The sequence below is a fragment of the Solea senegalensis genome, linkage group LG13, assembly GCF_019176455.1.
Source record: "Solea senegalensis isolate Sse05_10M linkage group LG13, IFAPA_SoseM_1, whole genome shotgun sequence".
NCBI lineage: Eukaryota > Metazoa > Chordata > Actinopteri > Pleuronectiformes > Soleidae > Solea > Solea senegalensis.
The window spans coordinates 5576571-5594564 of record NC_058033.1 but is presented as its reverse complement, the minus strand read 5'-3'; the positions used below and the strand labels follow the sequence as shown (position 1 = coordinate 5594564).

Genomic DNA, 17994 nt, shown 5'->3' with positions numbered 1-17994 from the left:
ATTCATGTGTTAAAATGTCATTTAATGCCACAACAGTGGAACACTAGACGTGTTTAGAATTTCGATGGTGGAGAACAGGGTTAAAGGTCATGTTGTGTAACAGATAAACACGCAGGTCAAACTAACATGGACTCTGAAAATGCAGCTCCAAATCAGCATGACGAGAATGATTATGTCATACAGAGTTTAAATTACAAAACCATTCATTCAGTCATTTAAAAACAATTGACAGAGACCAGAGTCAGACATGTCAGAGAAAAATCAACCTTTATTTTTCACATTTTTTAAAAAGTAATTGAACTTTCAGACATGAGGTATTCAAAAGACGTAAATTATCTAAGTTTTCACAGAAATTAACAAAATCCAGTGGAAAAAAGGGATAAATACACAAAAGGTGTACAGGGAACGTGAAAAATAAGTGAGACATAAATTCAAACATGATTTATGCATGAAAAAAAGATTTAAATCAACAGTAAAGGCTTTGGTCTCTAAATTTAAGACGAAAACTCGACCAGTACCAACATCACAGTGTCCTTAGTTCATGTGTTAAGTTTAAATTAAAGTAAAAAAGATAAACAAGTGCAAAGTGAAAGCGTGAATCAAACGAACATAGAGCAAAAAACGTTTGTTCTCTTTCACCTCAACTCATACTGAGCATGACTCATCAGGTTTGGCCTGATTTTGCATTTCCTGCGTGCCAACTCCTTGTTCTTGAACTGTTGCCATTTATCGCGCGCCATTTATCGAAACAGGAAGCAATGTCACCTCAGAGGTACCAGATGAGAAGTTGAGAAAACGTGGACGCCAACGTAGCCCTGAGACACCAGTCGCTAACCATGCTCTACACTGTACTTTACTTACAAAAACAGTACAGAAATATGTCCATGCATAAAAATTTTACAGAACTGTGTAAAACTGATTTAATGTGAGACAAATAGGACGGAGGAGCAATTGACAGTAATAGTAGCATGTTTTTACTATTGACTTAAAAGAGCTAAATTTGTTTACTGGAATGCACCATTATTAAATGTCTTCTGTCCCATTTTGTAGCGCGGAAAATAAAGGGACTTTCACGAGTACTGGGAAACAGATTTATTATAACACGTTTATTAAAGACTAATGATGCTTGTAAACCTGTGTCTTTTAGTTGTGCTTCGGTTAAAGAGGGTTTATTGGCAGAAATGTAAAAAAAAATAAAAATACGCCCCATACGTCTGTACCTGTGTATAATTGCTGAAATATAAAGATCGGTTTTCATAGCCTTAGAATCAGCCATTATCATGTGCTTTAGATAAGGGCCTTGCTTTTACAGAGTCTGACATCTTGTGCTGTTATTTTTTTTAAAAAGCAGCCTGAATTGTGTTTTAAAACTAAATAATACTTTAAAACATCTCACCATGAGATGTCACCATTTCTTACACACTGGATCTACAGGGTAGAATGTTGTACTTGTTTCTGCATCATTTAAATACCACTTCTATTGCTCTTCGGCTCTGAGCTTTCACAGTCCCAGGTTTAGACCTGGTTTTAACATCTGATCCAAGTGGACAGATGTACATACAACAGCGAGGTAGTTCCAGATTTAAACCAGCTAACTTAATTAAATCTATGCCAGATTAAGGTTATGATTTATGAAACTACTCGCTCTGCGCACCAAAGTCCATGGAGAAAATCAGCGATTTTATATCACAGCGCACAGGAGTTGTTGATGCACTGCTGCCTACATCAGTGAGTTCAGAAGTGTTATTTTAAAGACTTCAGTTTTTAAAATCCGTCATTCGGTTTTACCTCAGTGACACAAACTGACCAAATGCAGCTCCTGAGTCCCAGTGAGCTAAAATGCTGATTTTCTCTGTGGACTTAGGTGTGAGAGAAACTTCAGTTTCCAGTCAGAGACGTCTGTTTAACAGCAAGATAAAGCAGCAAACGTGTTCTTGAGATATTGTCGACTTTTTTTTTTGTAGCTCTCGTGTCTATTGGGTTCTACTTTTTTTTTTAATGATGCCACATGATTTGACTAAAGTGCATGTGCTGTGAGGATTTAGCACATTTGAGTTTCCTGTGTATTACAGTAAATGAGTGTAGCTTTGCAGAACCAGTTTTAACTGGATTCCACATGTTTTCAGTTGTTTACTCAAGAAAAACATTCCCAATTGTGGAAATGAAAAACCTAGTCGTGACTTGTCTCTACATCGCTATACTTTTAGGTCCTTGAAAACTCCTGCTACTTTTGAGGCGGAAGACGTGGCTTTACTGCATCTTCTGTTTGTGGACAGCGGGGACGTCCAGTCTTGCGGTGCTTTTTCCAGACAGGAAAGGAATGATCTTCTCAAACAGCAGGATGCAGCTCGTCACACCTGGAGACACGTGTGGGAAACACAGTGCGTTACTGTGGTGGATGTCTGGGAGCCAATCAGGATTAGAAAGAGACAGTGGACAGTGTCCACAACACCGCTAATAATTATAACTACACGTTTGTCCTACGTAGGCCTAGTCTACGTACATCAAGCAATGCAGGGCATGAAAGCATAGGTGGCGTCGTAACAAACAAGGGAGACATTTATGTAAATATCAACTTGACTTCTTTCTTGCACAAACTTCAACCACTTTCAAAAACTTTCAAGGACCCTGCAGCCTCAGCTTCTTACCGAGAACTGGTCCGAGCCAGTAGACAAAGCAGTACTCCGGGTAGGTGTGGCCACTGCAGGGGAACTGGATGGAAAAGGCCAGTACGGGGTTAAACACAGCTCCTGAGATACTGCCACCTGCAGGGACGGAGAGAAACAGCAGACCATGAACACTGTTTAAGCCTCGTACCAAAGTGACAGAGTGACATCCACACGACTGTGTTTTCATTTTAAAACAGTGTTTTCATGGGGAGACGAACACACCTGAAAACAGAAAGAAACAGAAAGCTAAATGTCTCCTCTGTACTTATTTGGTTTCAGGAAATGATTCAGTGAGACCAAGCTGTGGCTGATAAGAACCAATCAGGAGGCAAATCTGCACGTCCAAACTTAAGTTTTCAAACTAAAATGGAGCCAGCAGTGTTTTTTTATACTCCTGTTTTTGGACAATGGATTAGTGTGGATGACAGACTTAATATGTTCAAATATGCACATTGTAAATACTCCCTGTTGTCTCCAAGTAACTTATTTGTTCTTCAATTATCCCGTTGATTTATCTCCAATTAATGTTTGCCAATTTATCATTTTAATTCAAGTTGTTTCTCCATCATTTCAAGTTGAAAATTCAGACCTTTGACCAGAATAAATACTAACTTGTGCTTCAGAGATTTAAAAAAAGTTTCATGGAGGGACCCCTCCTGTTTCCTTTAACCTGGGGCCCCAAAAAACTTTAAAACGCCCCTGTTTAAAACCGCTAATTAAGTCTAAATTATTATGTAATAAGTATGTGTTTCAGATTTTCAGACTGTGACACTCAGCTCAGGTGTTGTTAATATCAGCGCTGATTACACACCTGCAGCGACCAGAGCAGTGACGACCGCAGCGATGAAGTGAACTCGCAGCTTTTCGTCCACTTTGTGAAGATGCAGGACCGCAGCCTGGATAAAGAAGGCGCAGGCCAGCTCCACCGCCGCGGCCTCCAGCAAACTCCCGCCCAGAGGGTCGAAGCATCTGTAGCCGAACTTCTGGTGCCGGACGTGGACGTCGGACAGACCCAGCGACCACACGGAGCCTGCGAAGAACTGCGCCGCGACAGCAGCCGCGAACTGGCAGCATATGACGATAACGGCCGCCCTGCCGCTTCTGCTCCCCCGGCAAAAGCTCTCCACAACCGCGATGGGGTTACACGTCGCTGCCTGGAAAGTTATAAGGTGGACGACAGTGATTGTGTAGGTGAGAGCGGGGCCGAGGAGCGGCGGTTCTAACCGGCCGGACTCCGCCAGCAGCTTGATCTCGTGAGTGCAGCTGCAGAGCTGAAAGGTGGACGCCGCCTCCACCAGGTAGATCCATGGAGCTCCGGCGAACAACCGCGCCGAGCTCCGGCGAACCGCCTCGCTCAGGAGAACCGCGGCGACAATCACCGCCAGAGAGACCCACAGGTCGGTCATGTTCTCCCGCTGTTCGGAGTCCCAGCGACGGTTTGACCCGAGGGAAGAAACGCAGCTTCTGAAAAGTGAGCAAACTTTAATCTCTTCTGAGTTTTCGCCGGCGCTGTCAGGTCAAATACTGTGAAACAGGAAATGAGGCGAATGAGCCTTCAAAATAATAGCACGACAGTTGATCTACTATATAATTTCCTTTCTAATTTAGATAAAATAGTAAGGTTTTAGTGACTTAAAATAACTTTGGCAAGTCATTTCATCTTTTTCAAGAATTCTTTTTCACTTGTAGTATACTGAGAAATTTGTTTTCCGTTTAAAAATGACACCACAGTTTTACTCCATCAAAACATTTACTAATTTAGATTTGATTGTCTTCAAAACATGACTTTGTGACATTTTTAAATTCATGTAGAAGATGGAGCGATCTATTTGCTATTTTCGTAATTTAAAATTTGCAATTTCGGCTTTAAACTAGAAATTGTTTAGCTTTTGTATTTAACTGAAAAATACCGGAAATGAGTGATTAATAGCCTAAACTAATTTGCATACAGCCTGTTGATTCACACTCCCTGGTGGCCATTTAAGAGAATACATATTTTCAGGCATTTCCTGTAGCCAGTTCCCTAAAATATTCGGGACACCTGTCGATTGTCGAATATATTTTTATTTTTAACACTTTGATCGCCACAAACAATAAATTTCATTGTCCTGCATTGGATAAATAAATTGTCAAAGGCATAAAAGCTCACATAGGCAATACATGCAACTAAAACAACTACAATGAATTACAAGACTTAAAGATGTGGATAAAAAGTAACAAACAAACAAACCACAATAAAACAGATCAAATAGCATAAATAAAACCAATTGTTAAAGGCCAATGAATAGAAGTCACCACACTGTAGCTTTATCTGATAATGTGTATATTTAAAAAAAAAGAAGCAATTTTCATTTTAGAACCATCTGAAATGCTTTCGTTAATTTTGGCAAAACAGGTTTTATTTTGATGGTTGGAACAGGAAATGTAGGTATTCACACAGGTGCTTGCAGCTTTGTAGATAATTCCCTTCACTGTAAAACTTGACTGACTGGATCATCTTGTGTAATTTGACAATGCTTCTACAAAGGCAAAGGAGATTCTTGGAATTAGTGGTGTTTAATCTTTTAAAAATGTAATAATTCACACGTGTCACATTCTGACTTTCAGTGTGTGTGTGTGTTTGGTTTCATTAACGGCTACAGAAGTGTTTTCTCAACACCTGCAGGGTTTTCACATATTTAAAACTCATTATTTTTCACTTGACATGCCCCCTACTGACCAGATTAGGTGCTTAGCGGCCCCTCAGGTCAGATTTAAATAATTATATTATGATTTGAAGTTTATTGTAGTCATTTCAATACTTTAGGTATTATTATTATTTTTGTTGACTTTAGTCATAAGTGTTTGAAAGTCTGGTTTACTTGCCACAGTCTTAGTTTAGTTTAATTTAAATATTTTATTTTGTGATCTCAGTGCTTTGAAATCTTTTGTTCAGATTCACATCAGTGACACAAACAAACCAACATTGGCAGGAGAGGACCAGCAGCACCTCCTAATAATAAGAGATGTTGATTTTAGTTGGAAATTGTTGCCTCACAGCATCATAAGCAGGAGTAGCTTTTATTAAAAAAGCTACTTGGGAGTGCCAGGAACCAGTGTAAGACACTGAATAAATGTCCCCCAGCAGGGACACCAGGACAAACACATTCTAAATCATGTAGCAAAAGTCTCACCTCCATAAAATCTATGCCTTTTTTTCAGTTTATAATGTCTTAAGACAATGTTTACTGCTTTATCTCACTGCGAGACAAACTTTTCTTACTGGAAGCCAGAAGTTTGTGGTGTTTTGTAAAACCTCACTCCCCTGCGCCAAGGTCCATAGAGAAAACCAGCAATTTTACATCATGCCACACAGGTGCTTGTTGATCCACTGCTGCTTCTGTTAGAGAGTTCAAATGTGTCGTCTTGTGACTTCGGTGTTGGGAAATCCTTCATTTGGATTCCCCCGAGTGACATAAACTTACCAAAAAAAATCCTTAATGGTGCTTCAGCAACAACACTTTGAAATAAACAACAACCCTGAAACATCCCTTTTGAATTGAACGTGATGCCTCTGTTTCTGTCAAGTCTCTCTTTACCTGGACTTACCTGCAGGGAAACAGTGTGTTTATGTCACCATGGCAACAGAAGACTCGTGATACAGAGGTTCATTATAGGGCACCAACCGGAACAAGTGTAAAGCTGATTATAGTGCCTTCACTTCCGTGTCAACTTTCAAAATAAAGTGTAATACATGGCATCAATTTTCATCTTTACTCTAGTTTTTCATAATATAGTTGGAAACAGATTATTCTGGATGCTGTTTTTTATGTATGTTTTTAACAAAAGTATTTAGCTTGTATTAAAAAAACAAAACATTTGCTGTATATTTTGAAACCGGAGGTTGTAATTTCCTCTTTATGTAAGTGTGTTTGGCTTTACAGTCTCATCCTTCTCACAGAGGCCACTGCTCCGCGGAATCATACCCGGGGAACATCATCGTACTGCGGCTTCAGCTCTGCCCGTACACCGCGACGGTAAACCGGAGCCGAAGGTAAAACAACACCCTCACGTTTTAATTAAACTAATGTGTGAGGCTGAAACTGCGTTTGACGTCCGTTCCATCCCGCTTTACCTCCAATTAAGTTCCGTTACTTCCGCTAGTCGTTGGGTATCACCAGACTCCATTGTAAAAATCGGGAATTTTGAGAAAATCGTGGTGTTGGGACGAGACGGATAACGGGTAAAACTCAATGAGAAGCTTTTCTGAATGAATGGGACACTGCCTTTAATTCGGCTCACATAAAAGACAAGAATAAAGCAGGAAATTAGTTTTTAGATGTTTGTTTGTTTTTTTTTACCTGCATAATAGTGTCTAAATCTTTAATCTCATTCCCATGATGCATATTCTGTGCATAGTGTTGCATTATTACAGGATCATTTCTAAACAATAATAAAAAATCGGCTTGTTCCTTCTACAGGGTGTGGTGACTGAGAAACAAAGAGTGGGTATCATTTACACAGGTGTGGCCAGGTGAGGGCAGCTAATATCAATTTCTGGCCTTGAAGGGCATCAGATGTAGCATTTTGCCACAGATGTGGAAATAAGCAAGCAGATGAGCAGAAATATCACTTCAATATATACATATAGAGAGATGTAAAATTATAAAATATTAACTGTTAATCACCTCAGATAAATACACAATTAATCTGAACAATTATGGGTCAAAATCTTAATTGAAACCCACCAGCATTAATATGTGGCCCTGCAGATGATTTGAAAAAAATAATAATCTGATTTTAAACCTTTTTTAATATAAATGGTCACTTTGAAGGTGCCGAGTAATGTTTTGCTAATTTCAAAACTTTGTATTTTTTCTTCTAAACTATTAAATCTTGTACAAAAAAGGCACATTTAAGAATAAGAGACACTCAACTGTGTTGTTAAATGTTGATCAGAATCACAAACGCCTCTGGATTTGTTGTATATTTTCATAACTCACTCTACACTCACGTGCCACTTCATTAGGAAGGTTTAACTTTGATTGTGTGTGTTTCTTCTGTCAGCAGGGACAAGCTGTGTCTGAGCCGTGGTGTCCACAATGTCTCGGCTGCTGTCGGGGGGTCTGCGCGGTCTCCGTGCTTACGTCCTACGACGTCACGAACATCGGCTTCTGGTGTCGTGTCTGAGCGGACTGTACGGCTGCAGGTGGAGACGCAACGTCGGGAGTGTCACTCGGCCTGGAGACTGCTGCTGCAACAAGGTCAGACAAAATTTGACAACTATTTGAGTTTGTAAACAGTAAGTTTGTTTATAGCACCTTTTCACAGTTAAAGTGCTTTACAATAAAAAATGAGACCTAAAAATTCAATGAATAAAAACAAACAAAAATCCCCTCATCTAACTAAAAGAGTCTTTAGCTGCTTTTTAAAAGAATCAACAGAATTAAGGCAACATAAAGATGGAGGCAGTGCTATTAAACTTGGTGTTTTTAGCTCACTGAGACACAGAAGCTGCTGCTCTACTTCTGCCTCGTTTTGTATGTTTGTACCACTTTGGTAAATCCAAATAAAGGATTTCAAACACAGAAGTCACAAAATAACACATTTGATCCTAATGGTGGAGGCAGCAGTGGATCAACTACGTCTCTATGCAGTGACATAAAATCACTGATTTTTCTCTATAGAGTTTGGTGCAGGGAGCGAGAAGTTTAGAGAGCGACACTAAATGTTGTTTCCTTTTATAGAAAAACCAGTCTAACGGCAAAATAAAGCAAGATGATCTCTCTTTAAGTAGGTTATCTTTTGTTCAGAGCGATGCAGGAGCTCAGTGAACAGGGCAGTAATTTTTAAAAGGAGTGTTTTTCTGTGTGCAAAACCCACGTACAGACATTTATTATAATTCAAACCAACTAATTCTAAAGGTGATCTTTAAAACTGAACTGGAATCCTTCCTAAAAGGGAAGGAGGAGTAATTATACCCCATAGTTTTATTGATCTCTCATCTTGAAGATAGCCCAGATTGACAGTTATAATAAAATGCATGAATTATGACACGTTCCCTGAATTTTTTGCGTTTAACGACTTGAGTCTAACAGTTGTTTGTTGACAGTTTATTTTAGCCCGACTGTAGGAGCTGAGCTGCAAATAACAACAAGATCAAATAAACGTACACAATCTTAAAATTCATACCATATGAACTCAGCCAAAATGATCCAAAGACAGTGAAAAGTGATGCTGTAAATAAACAGTAACCAGACTTTTACTATCACACTTAAGTCATTAAAGAGCTGCTCAAGTTCAAATTCCTCCTTTCTTCACTAAGGTCAAAGGTCGTTAAGCCCTGGGTGAAGCGTGATTGTTGTTTGTGTTGTTGACAGTTGGAGGGCGCGAGCTTTGCCGTGTTGGTGACGTCTTTCTGTTTCACTCTGGTGTTTCTTTACTTCTGGGCTCAAGCAAAGAACGACTACAATGACTTTGACTGGTGGGTTGATCTGTGCAGACACTCACACAGGCAGAGATTACACAAATAATCCCTGCATGTGTCAACATTACTGTTTTTACTCTACATTAATCCCACTCTTGGTGCATTTTTCATGCCTTCTGTGCTTAAATTCTACCCAAAATGAGATTATCTGTCTGTGGATTTTAATAAACATAACTTTAGGAAGAGAAGAAAAAAATAAAAACTACATTTTGACACATAATTCATCACAAATAAAGCAGAGGAAGTGATTTATTTCCTGAAAACCAAAGACAATATGAGGTAATTCTTCGTAAATTAAAGTTCACAGATAAGATTAAATTGGAATGAATTTAGATTTAAAAATTGGACTAAACTGAACTGGAAAAGTCTGAATTAAAAACCAGATTTTAAATTAATGGTTTGTTTGCTGTTTCCATGACGACAGCCTGCAGTTTATCATTTTCTTTGAGTTGAAATTGGTAATGATGTGATGATGCTGTAGTTTCTCTGCAGGTACCAAAATCTTTCAAAATCACCTTTACTTGAGCTCAATGTTGACTTTAATAACTTGAGTTTATAATTCTATTGTCAGCTAAATTTAGTTTCTTCATGTTTAAAACATTAATCTCAGTCTTTTTCTTCAGGTTTAACTTTGAGAGTCTGGGTTTCTGGTTCCCGTGGTCCATGGTTCTGTTGGTCGTCACCGCAGTTTGCTTCTCCTACGTCTCTGTGCTCACGGTGAGACACAAACACATTTTCCTCTTCATGAAACTCGAGGTTTAAATTCTCCTGTAACTCTTCCAGCCCAGTCTCTGAAAAGCTTTTAAAATCAAGTAGTTTTATTGCAAAAGGATGTTCTTCTGTTTTATTGGCCCTCGTGGACTTTGTTTGTGATAAAGATCTAAATTAAATGACTTAAAGTGTTACTCATTGATTGATAATGTCCTGTTTAAATTTATTGAACCATTAATGGAAGATCTTAGATTTTATGGGTTTAAGATTCTTCATATTATTCATATTTAAAGACAATAAACTTCTCTTTTTTTAAATGCTTGGTATTTATACTGTATCACACCAGTTATTATTGATCAAAATGTTTTTTTATATATATATATATATATATATATAATTTACACACAAAATATTCAAGATTTATAATTCAAAAACAAAATACTGCAGTTTTTAGGGATTAAAATACTTCTTATTTATAGTATATCATAGTTAAAGACAAACACTTCATATTTATAATTTACAGATAAAATACTATATGTAAAGACAAAATGCTAGATATTATGGATTAAATATCATCTTTAACAACAGAATACTTAATTTGTCGTATACTTAAAGACAAAATACTTCATATTTATAATATAATCTGTAATATTGTAAAGGTTTTTGCCGATGTAAAGTTCCTTTAGATAATATAAAGGTATGTTGTGATTCTGTTTTTAATAAAATGTAATCTGGTTCAGCTCAGGCAGCGACCGCTTCAGCCAAACCCAGATTCCCGGGGGATTAAATGCTGAGTTCAGATTTGTGTGTGTGTGTGTGTGTGATGTCACCACTGGTTTCCACGTTCTGTGAAACTGAACACTTTTATTCTGTGATTATTAACCTAAACTTAATCTCCTCATCACGTCCGCTCATGTTTGTCTCTGCTCTTGTGTTGCAGCTGCTCGCCGTGTGTTTGTTGTCCGAGGGACAGAAACTTTATTTACACTGGAGTCACAAGGTAAAAAGTCAATAAACCCCCAACATATGACTCTTTTTATTCTCTGTGGGGGGGAAAAAAAGCACAAAAGACTTCCAGAATAGCAAAGTAGAACATCAGAAACAGAACACCTCCATGTGATTCTCAGAGAATGAGACTCAAACTCTGTTTAAAATAGTAAAGTTTCCATTTAAAACACTTTTGTCGGTTAAAAAACGATGAGGTAAACGTGCTAAAAGTTAACCTGAAACTTTCATTTAGTGAATAAAAATGATGGTCATTATGGAAATAACAAACACTGAATAACTTGTGTGAACGTGTCATCTGCGATACACTCGGTGTTAAAGGGTTAATTTCTCATTCTGTGTCTGTGGTGGGTTTTTTTTCTGTTTAGTTATATTAAATTCCATTTATCTGGAAATGGATGACTGTCATTTTCTTGTCAGGTGTTGATGGCCGTGACCCTGATCTTCTCTGTCGGAGCCGTCGTTGTCCTGTCCAGCATGTGGGGAGATGAGTGGACGACGACTCTGCTGTCCTTCCAGGTGAGACTCTGTCCTCTCCTCCTCCTCGACTGTCCTCACTTCTCTGTGGTTTTTATTCCACGTCATCCAACATCAGTCACTCTGTGGATTTAGATTTTTTATCTTAGTACAGAATGACGTATAATTCGCAATAAATACATGTTTGTTGTTGTCTCCCAAACAGGTAACAGCACCTTACCTACATGTGGGCGGAGTCTTGTTGATGACGTTGCTGGCCTGGCCAATTGCGATGCATTTCTTCCGCATCAACCGCAGAGGTCAGCTGCACATGTTTGTCACATATTTATTTATTTATTTATTTCACCTTAAAGTTGTTGATATTTGGGGCAAATCAGCAGTTTCTGTTTGAGTTTTTCAAAATAATAGTTTCACATCAAGTTTTCTGAAATAAAACCTGACCAATCAATTAAAAAGATGTTTTTTTGGAAGTACTGTACTTTGCTACATTTTAAATAATGAATACATTCACGCATTGGAAACTTTGACAGTGAATGATGATCAGGACAGGTAAAGTTAAAGCATTTGTGACCTTTGACTCATGTTGACTGACACATAATGTGTTTGCATATTTTATTTTCTCAGTACTTTTCTTTGTAAAGGTTTACCTTTTAGTTTAAAACAATTCATGTGATATTTTTGCCCCTACGACACAAGAGAGAACCTAAAAAGTAACTAAGTAACTTTTTAAACAAGGTACTTTTTTACTTGAGTAGAATACTCCAGTACTCTTTCCGTCTCTGTGTGAAATGTAATTTATCTGCTTTGATGGGAGGCCAAGAATGAGTAGTTCCAGTGATATTGTGCCCCATAATCTTTAAATTTCAATTTAAACTGACACCGCTAAAGTGTCTTTTATGTGATTCAGTGCTGCGCGGCGCGATCATGGTCGTGTACGTCGTCATCCTGTCTCGTCTCTACATGCTTCCCATGGGTTTTTATTCTCCTTGTATCAAAGACAAGTCGACTCTGGGCCGAGCGCCGGCTCTCATCGGCCACAGAGGAGCTCCCATGGTGAGCAGCTGCTGAAATACTGTACGCTCTTGTTGTGTCAGCATTGACACAACCTTTACAGATACATCAGTTTCTCTTGTCATTCCACTCTGTTTCTGTCCATTAAAAAGCGTCTTTTTGTCCATTTTGTTTTCATATTGACAAAATATTTCCTCTCCGGAGACAGCACAGTGGTGCTATACTGCCGTAGTAGTCATGTAAAATGACTAATACGGCAGTAAAAAATCACTATTTTATATCATTTAAAATAAAAAAGTTATTATTGTTGTTTTAACTGGAACAAGTAAAATGTCTTGAAATAATATGAAAACATTGACTCTTTGCAGAAGAATATGAAATGTGAGTGAAAAGGGCCTGAACACAGAAGAGATCTAAAAACCAGACTCGGTATCTGGAGAGAACATGTGCAGGAACTGCAGTCACTTCCTGTTTGGATCTGACTGCTGTAAACACACAATGTCACACAATGAGTGAAGAGAGAAACATGCTATTACTGTTGCTTATTCTGCTGCTGCTATTACTGCTGCTTTTTCTGCTGCTGTTACTGTTGATTATTCTGCTGCTGCTATTACTACTACTACTGCTTATTCTACTACAGCTGATGCTGCTGGATGTGAAATCACTGACGCTCTGTGGTGTATTTGCAGCTCGCTCCAGAAAACACACTGATGTCGTTTGAGAAGGCGGTGGAGACAGGAAGTGACGGTCTGGAGACGGACGTCACCGTGAGGTCAGTCTGTGACGACCAGTCAATATTTATACTGTGTGTGTGTGTGTGGAACGTTCACATGTGTTCATCAACAGTGACGTCTTTAAGCAGACTCTCAGATGTATAGTTTAAGGCTGCAAAGATTAATCCATTACTACATCGATCATAGACTAATTGTTTAAAAAGAAAGTTTTCTGTTTTTTCAGCTTAACTGAATATTTTCTGGTTTCTTTGCTTTCAATAGAAAAGCACAAATATGCTAAAATACTGTATAAGGAAGCAAATGAGAATATGATACAATAAAGTGTAAAAAATTATATAAAAAAAAAAGAAGAGTCGATGTTGGTCTCTTCTGTTGTGTCGTCATGGTTACAGTTACGATGGCGTTCCCTTCCTGATGCACGACGACACGCTGCAGCGCACCACCGACGTCCACCGGGTTTTCCCGAACATGAGCGACCTCCCGGCGGCCATGTTCACGTGGGCGGAGCTTGAGCGTCTGAACGCTGGAGCCTGGTTCCTCAAAGTGAGTCACTTCACCTCACAGTTAAAGGGATAGTTTCCGGTTTTATTTATCCAAGTGTTACTGAAACAACATCAACACGAGACACTGAAATTGGCGAGATTAAGCTGCAAACATACTCTTCCTAAAATATCATGGACTTAAAGGGTAATTCCGGTATTTTCCGACCACTCTCGCTCTCCTCTCACAGCATTAGTTGGATGTATCACAGATATTTGACGCAGTGTCCTCACCTGTCTTGTAACCAAACATACGTCCTTGGTGATGTTGCCTACAATAACAATCAAAGCCATTTATTGGCGAAAACTAGCACTTCTTATGGATATAACTCTTTGCACTGTAGGATTACTCTGCAGCCATTACCATCATGAAACGTTTTGTAAGTCCTATTCACGTACACACTTGCACTTAAAATACCGGAATTCCCTTTTTTAAAGTTGGTGTAGATTTTATTTGGTGAGCTTTTTTTGTTACGTGCCTAAAATCAGTTTTTACCTTTTGAGTTCCTGCTCGCAGTACTTTTGAATATCTCTTCCACACACAGTAGGGGGAGGTAGTGTTTTATTTAATTTGATTTTGCATTTATCTGCTTGGTCACATCTGCTTTAACAGTGACATTAAACAACTATTGTGTACAAATAAGCAGTAAAATCAAAACGCTGAGTTATAAATAACTGTAGACTCACTGGTTACTGCCACGTCAGGTCACAGTATTAATGAGTTATTGATGTTCTTTGCCCTCCAGCACAGTCCGTTCGGTTCGGCTGGCTCTCTGGGTGCAGATGAGCGTCAGCGGGCGGGAAACCAGTCCGTGTGCAGCCTGCAGGCTTTCCTCCAGCTGGCGGCTCGGACCGAGCGATTGGTGATCTTTGACCTGTACCGCCCGCCCGCCGGTCACCCGTACAGACACACGTGGGTCCAGCGAGTGCTGCAGGTCATCAATGGCTCGTCCATCCCGTCGTCACAGGTGAGACGCGACGCTGATGTCTTTAAAACTGCTGTTCTTCTATAAACTGGCAGTTTGAGAGCGAGTGGCTTGTTATTGTGGCACAGAGTGACGCGTCTCAGCAGAGAATTGTCCTTGAATCATCTTTTCACTGAGCTGGATGTAATCTTCAATTTATACTCACCAGTTACTTTATAGAGCTTCAGTAACTGATGTCACACAAACACATTATATTATATTATGTTATACATTATATAACATTTACAATGGTTTTACCTGCTGTTTTTAAAGTCTACCCCACACTAGTCTTGATGTTACCAATTCTTAATGTTTAAATCTTGGGAAAGCACAGACGAGACGGTCCAGTCAAGACACAGGACCACACACTTGGTGTTTAATCAAACTGTTTCAGGGAGGAGATTCCAGGCATTTGGAGAAACTCTGTGATTTAATGTGACTTTAGAATGTAAACAGACGTGGAGGTTTACTCGCCGTCGTCAGTTTATGGCTGGTGTGTGTGTGTGTGTGATGTTTTATGCTGAGAAACGCAAAAAAAACCGGATGAAGTCATGGCTGAGCATCAACTTGTCTTTACAAGTCAGGGTTCTAAACAAAAACCTCCGCTTCCCGCTCAACTCGCTCTCATTGGTTATTCATACAAATCACTTTCATGTTTAATGCTTATGATTTGAAATGGGGAAGAATCCGATGTTAAAATCGCGTCTGTTAATCCCTCACACTGCAGGATCATTTGGCCAGATTCAAATCAGGGTTTAAGATTTTACCAAAGATCCTGAGAGAGGACAGACGCGGGTCACTGACGGAAGACGCACAAGTGTGCTGCTTGACCTCGCGGAAGAGATTTCAATCTCAATTGCTTTTGAGATTGAAAGGGTTTATGTGACGTGATCCTTTCATATCAGGATGGAACAGGATATCTTTATTTTACTACTTTAAAAGAATCAGGACATTTATCTGTGTGAAATTGTGAGTATTTTCTTGCCTTTTGTTTGATTTTTATGACTTTTAAAACAAACCTATGTGTAGTGTTTTGAGCACATGCTTTTATTGTAATTTATAAGTATTTGGGGGGGAAAAGGCAGGATAAAATATGATTAGCTTCGGTTTTGAGTCTGATTGTTGTGTTTTGTGATTACACACATTCTACTGTGTGTGTGTGTGTGTGTGTGTGTGTGTGTGTGTGAATCTTTTAGTTTCACATGTGTAAAGTTAAAGTCTTGGTTCTCTTCTCTGTGCAGGTGCTGTGGCTGCCGTCAGATTTCAGAGCTCAGGTGCAGGAAATGGATCCCGATCTGCAGCAGACGTCGGGAGGACGGCTCCCCCTGGAGGAGCTGCAGAGTAACCACATCGTCAGAATGAACCTGCACTACACGTCGCTGTCCGCTGAGCTCGTCAAGTGTGTGTTTTTGTTTTTTTAAATGAAGCTCTGCTTAAAAATTCCCTAACACTTGACACTCGTCTTCAGGGACTACGCCGTCGTGAACATCAGCACTAACCTGTACGTCATCAGTCAGCCGTGGCTCTACTCTCTGGCCTGGTGCAACGGCGTGCACTCGGTCACCACCAACGCCCCCCAGCTGCTCAGCACCATGAACGCCCCTCTCTTCCTCATGGTACGACCCAGTTCACCTCCAACAAAAGCTCCAGTTCTCAGCAGATTTAGTCATTAATTATGGAACTTAATAGTCAGATGAAGACATAAACAAAAATGTCAGCTGCTGGACTCGTACGAGTTCTTCAGTTTCAGTTTGTTTCCCGTCGTCTTATCAACAGCTTTAATATTTGTATCATGGTCTTTAGACGCTGATGAGATTTAGCTGCTTAGAATTCAATATTTAATGAAACCCAGATTTTGAATATGAAGTGATGGAGAGATGCGTGATAACCAGTCGATACCACAAAAGTTTTAAAGTTGAACAGCAAACAGAAAATCCAGTGCAGTCTGTTTTTCTGTAGCTTGAGGTTGAAGGTGATGTTGTGATGGTGTTTTAAAACTTTTTCTTAGCTTTCTTCTTATAGTTGTTGTTTTAGTAAATTCAACATTCCTCCTCAGTTTGATGTCCTGAGTCACAGTTGTTGTCGTCCTCATCTCCTCAGTCTCATCCTCTTATCTTCTCCTCATTGCAGCTCAAAGTTCACCCACACTTGTTTCTTGTTCTTCTCCCTGTTTTGTTGTTGTCTATCCAGTTTCTTCATGTTCTTTTTCTTTGTGTCACTGCTTTGTCTCTTTCCTTTGTTTTTGTGATGTTAAAGTAGGGGAACAACAGGAGTTTATGATTATAGATAATGAACATGTAAAGTAGTGTTTTCAGTGAATGTGAGTGAAAACACAGACTCGTCTCTCTTTTTCTTTCTCTCGCTGTCAGAGTCCAGAAGAATATACGCTGATGTGGAGTTTGACGGACGTGTTCTCTCTCCTGTTGATCATCGTCATCTTCATTTTCCACTGGTGAATTTCTCGTTCTACACCATGTTTATGTTTATATTTATATAGTCCTCTGCTCTCGGTGTCACGGCGTTTGTGTTGTGTTTGTTCACAGCTGGCGAGAGCGAGGACACACTTCCTACTCCGCAAACAGAACCACACCGGAAAGCTGCATGTACAGCAAGTTTCGGACAGGTGAGAGGACACACTGTTCAGTAACTGCCACTGCAAATGTAAAGTATTCTCCATCTTATCAACCCTTGAGCAACGGTGGCTGAGTGGCAGAGCAGGTTGTCTTTCAACTGGAAGGTTGAGGGTTTAATTCCTGCTGGACATGCCCACAAGTCTTTGGGCAAAGCGTTTAATTCCACGTTGCTTCTGACGGCCGTGAATGAGTGATCATCAAGACTAGAAAAGTGGTGTATGAACACTTTGAGACAAAAGTCGGGGCCACATAAATCCTGTAAAGGGGCCGTGAGTGGCCTGCGAGCCAGAGTTTTGACACACCTGCCTTAGTTGTGACAGAGTCTGGTTTTAAAACAAAAACCCCAAAGCTTTGAATCTTTCTAAATGGTTATTGTCTGAACTCAAACCTTTTATAAAACTAAACTTTATTTTGCAGAGACGGGCGACATTTGGTCCATTTCCAGCACAAGCTCGCTGCCAGAGAAGACTCTGAACCTGGCAACCCCACAGAAAAGTGACATCTGCGTATGAGAGGAGCTGACCTGGCAACCCTGAGCCCACACACTGATGACCTCAGTAAAACACACTGTAAGGTTGTCTTTGTTTGTTTTCCTACACTTTGTTTTGTAGCCGTTTCCACACAAAAATCTGAAGATTTTTACTTTTTGTAGCTACAGAAATCTTTAAAACCTTTTCTAGAATTATCTAGGATATAATCAAAATAGAAATATAAGAGTTGGAATGTGCAGATCTGATCTATAATCTAAGTCTTTTTCTACATTAAAGACCAATTAACTGAGTTT

General features: G+C 39.4%; 2 protein-coding genes across 4 annotated transcripts; one reads left to right on the top strand and one right to left on the bottom strand.

Annotated features, from left to right (window-relative positions):
* Window positions 1–250: 250 nt before the first annotated feature.
* Window positions 251–4190, bottom strand: LOC122779381 (aquaporin-11-like). Its single transcript, XM_044041658.1, has 3 exons — window positions 3481–4190; window positions 2649–2765; window positions 251–2357 (listed from the first exon to the last, which is right to left on the bottom strand). The coding sequence occupies exons 1-3, from the start codon at window positions 4073–4075 to the stop codon at window positions 2251–2253; spliced, it is 819 nt and encodes a 272-aa protein (XP_043897593.1). The 5' UTR covers window positions 4076–4190; the 3' UTR covers window positions 251–2250.
* A 2428-nt stretch (window positions 4191–6618) lies between these two features.
* On the top strand, window positions 6619–17990 carry LOC122779380 (glycerophosphodiester phosphodiesterase domain-containing protein 5-like). 3 transcript variants are annotated; one of them, XM_044041657.1, is made up of 16 exons: window positions 6619–6702; window positions 7716–7912; window positions 9029–9132; window positions 9759–9852; window positions 10787–10846; window positions 11272–11370; window positions 11534–11627; window positions 12326–12381; window positions 13029–13111; window positions 13466–13616; window positions 14359–14580; window positions 15819–15976; window positions 16046–16193; window positions 16947–17029; window positions 17121–17200; window positions 17628–17990. In XM_044041657.1, the coding sequence occupies exons 2-16, from the start codon at window positions 7751–7753 to the stop codon at window positions 17720–17722; spliced, it is 1689 nt and encodes a 562-aa protein (XP_043897592.1). In that variant the 5' UTR covers window positions 6619–6702; window positions 7716–7750; the 3' UTR covers window positions 17723–17990. The 3 variants fall into 3 exon arrangements, with proteins under 3 accessions (XP_043897592.1, XP_043897590.1, XP_043897591.1); XM_044041655.1 differs by having other exon boundaries at window positions 12236–12381; XM_044041656.1 differs by lacking the exon at window positions 6619–6702 and adding an exon at window positions 7130–7182 and having other exon boundaries at window positions 12236–12381.
* The last annotated feature ends 4 nt before the right edge of the window (window positions 17991–17994 follow it).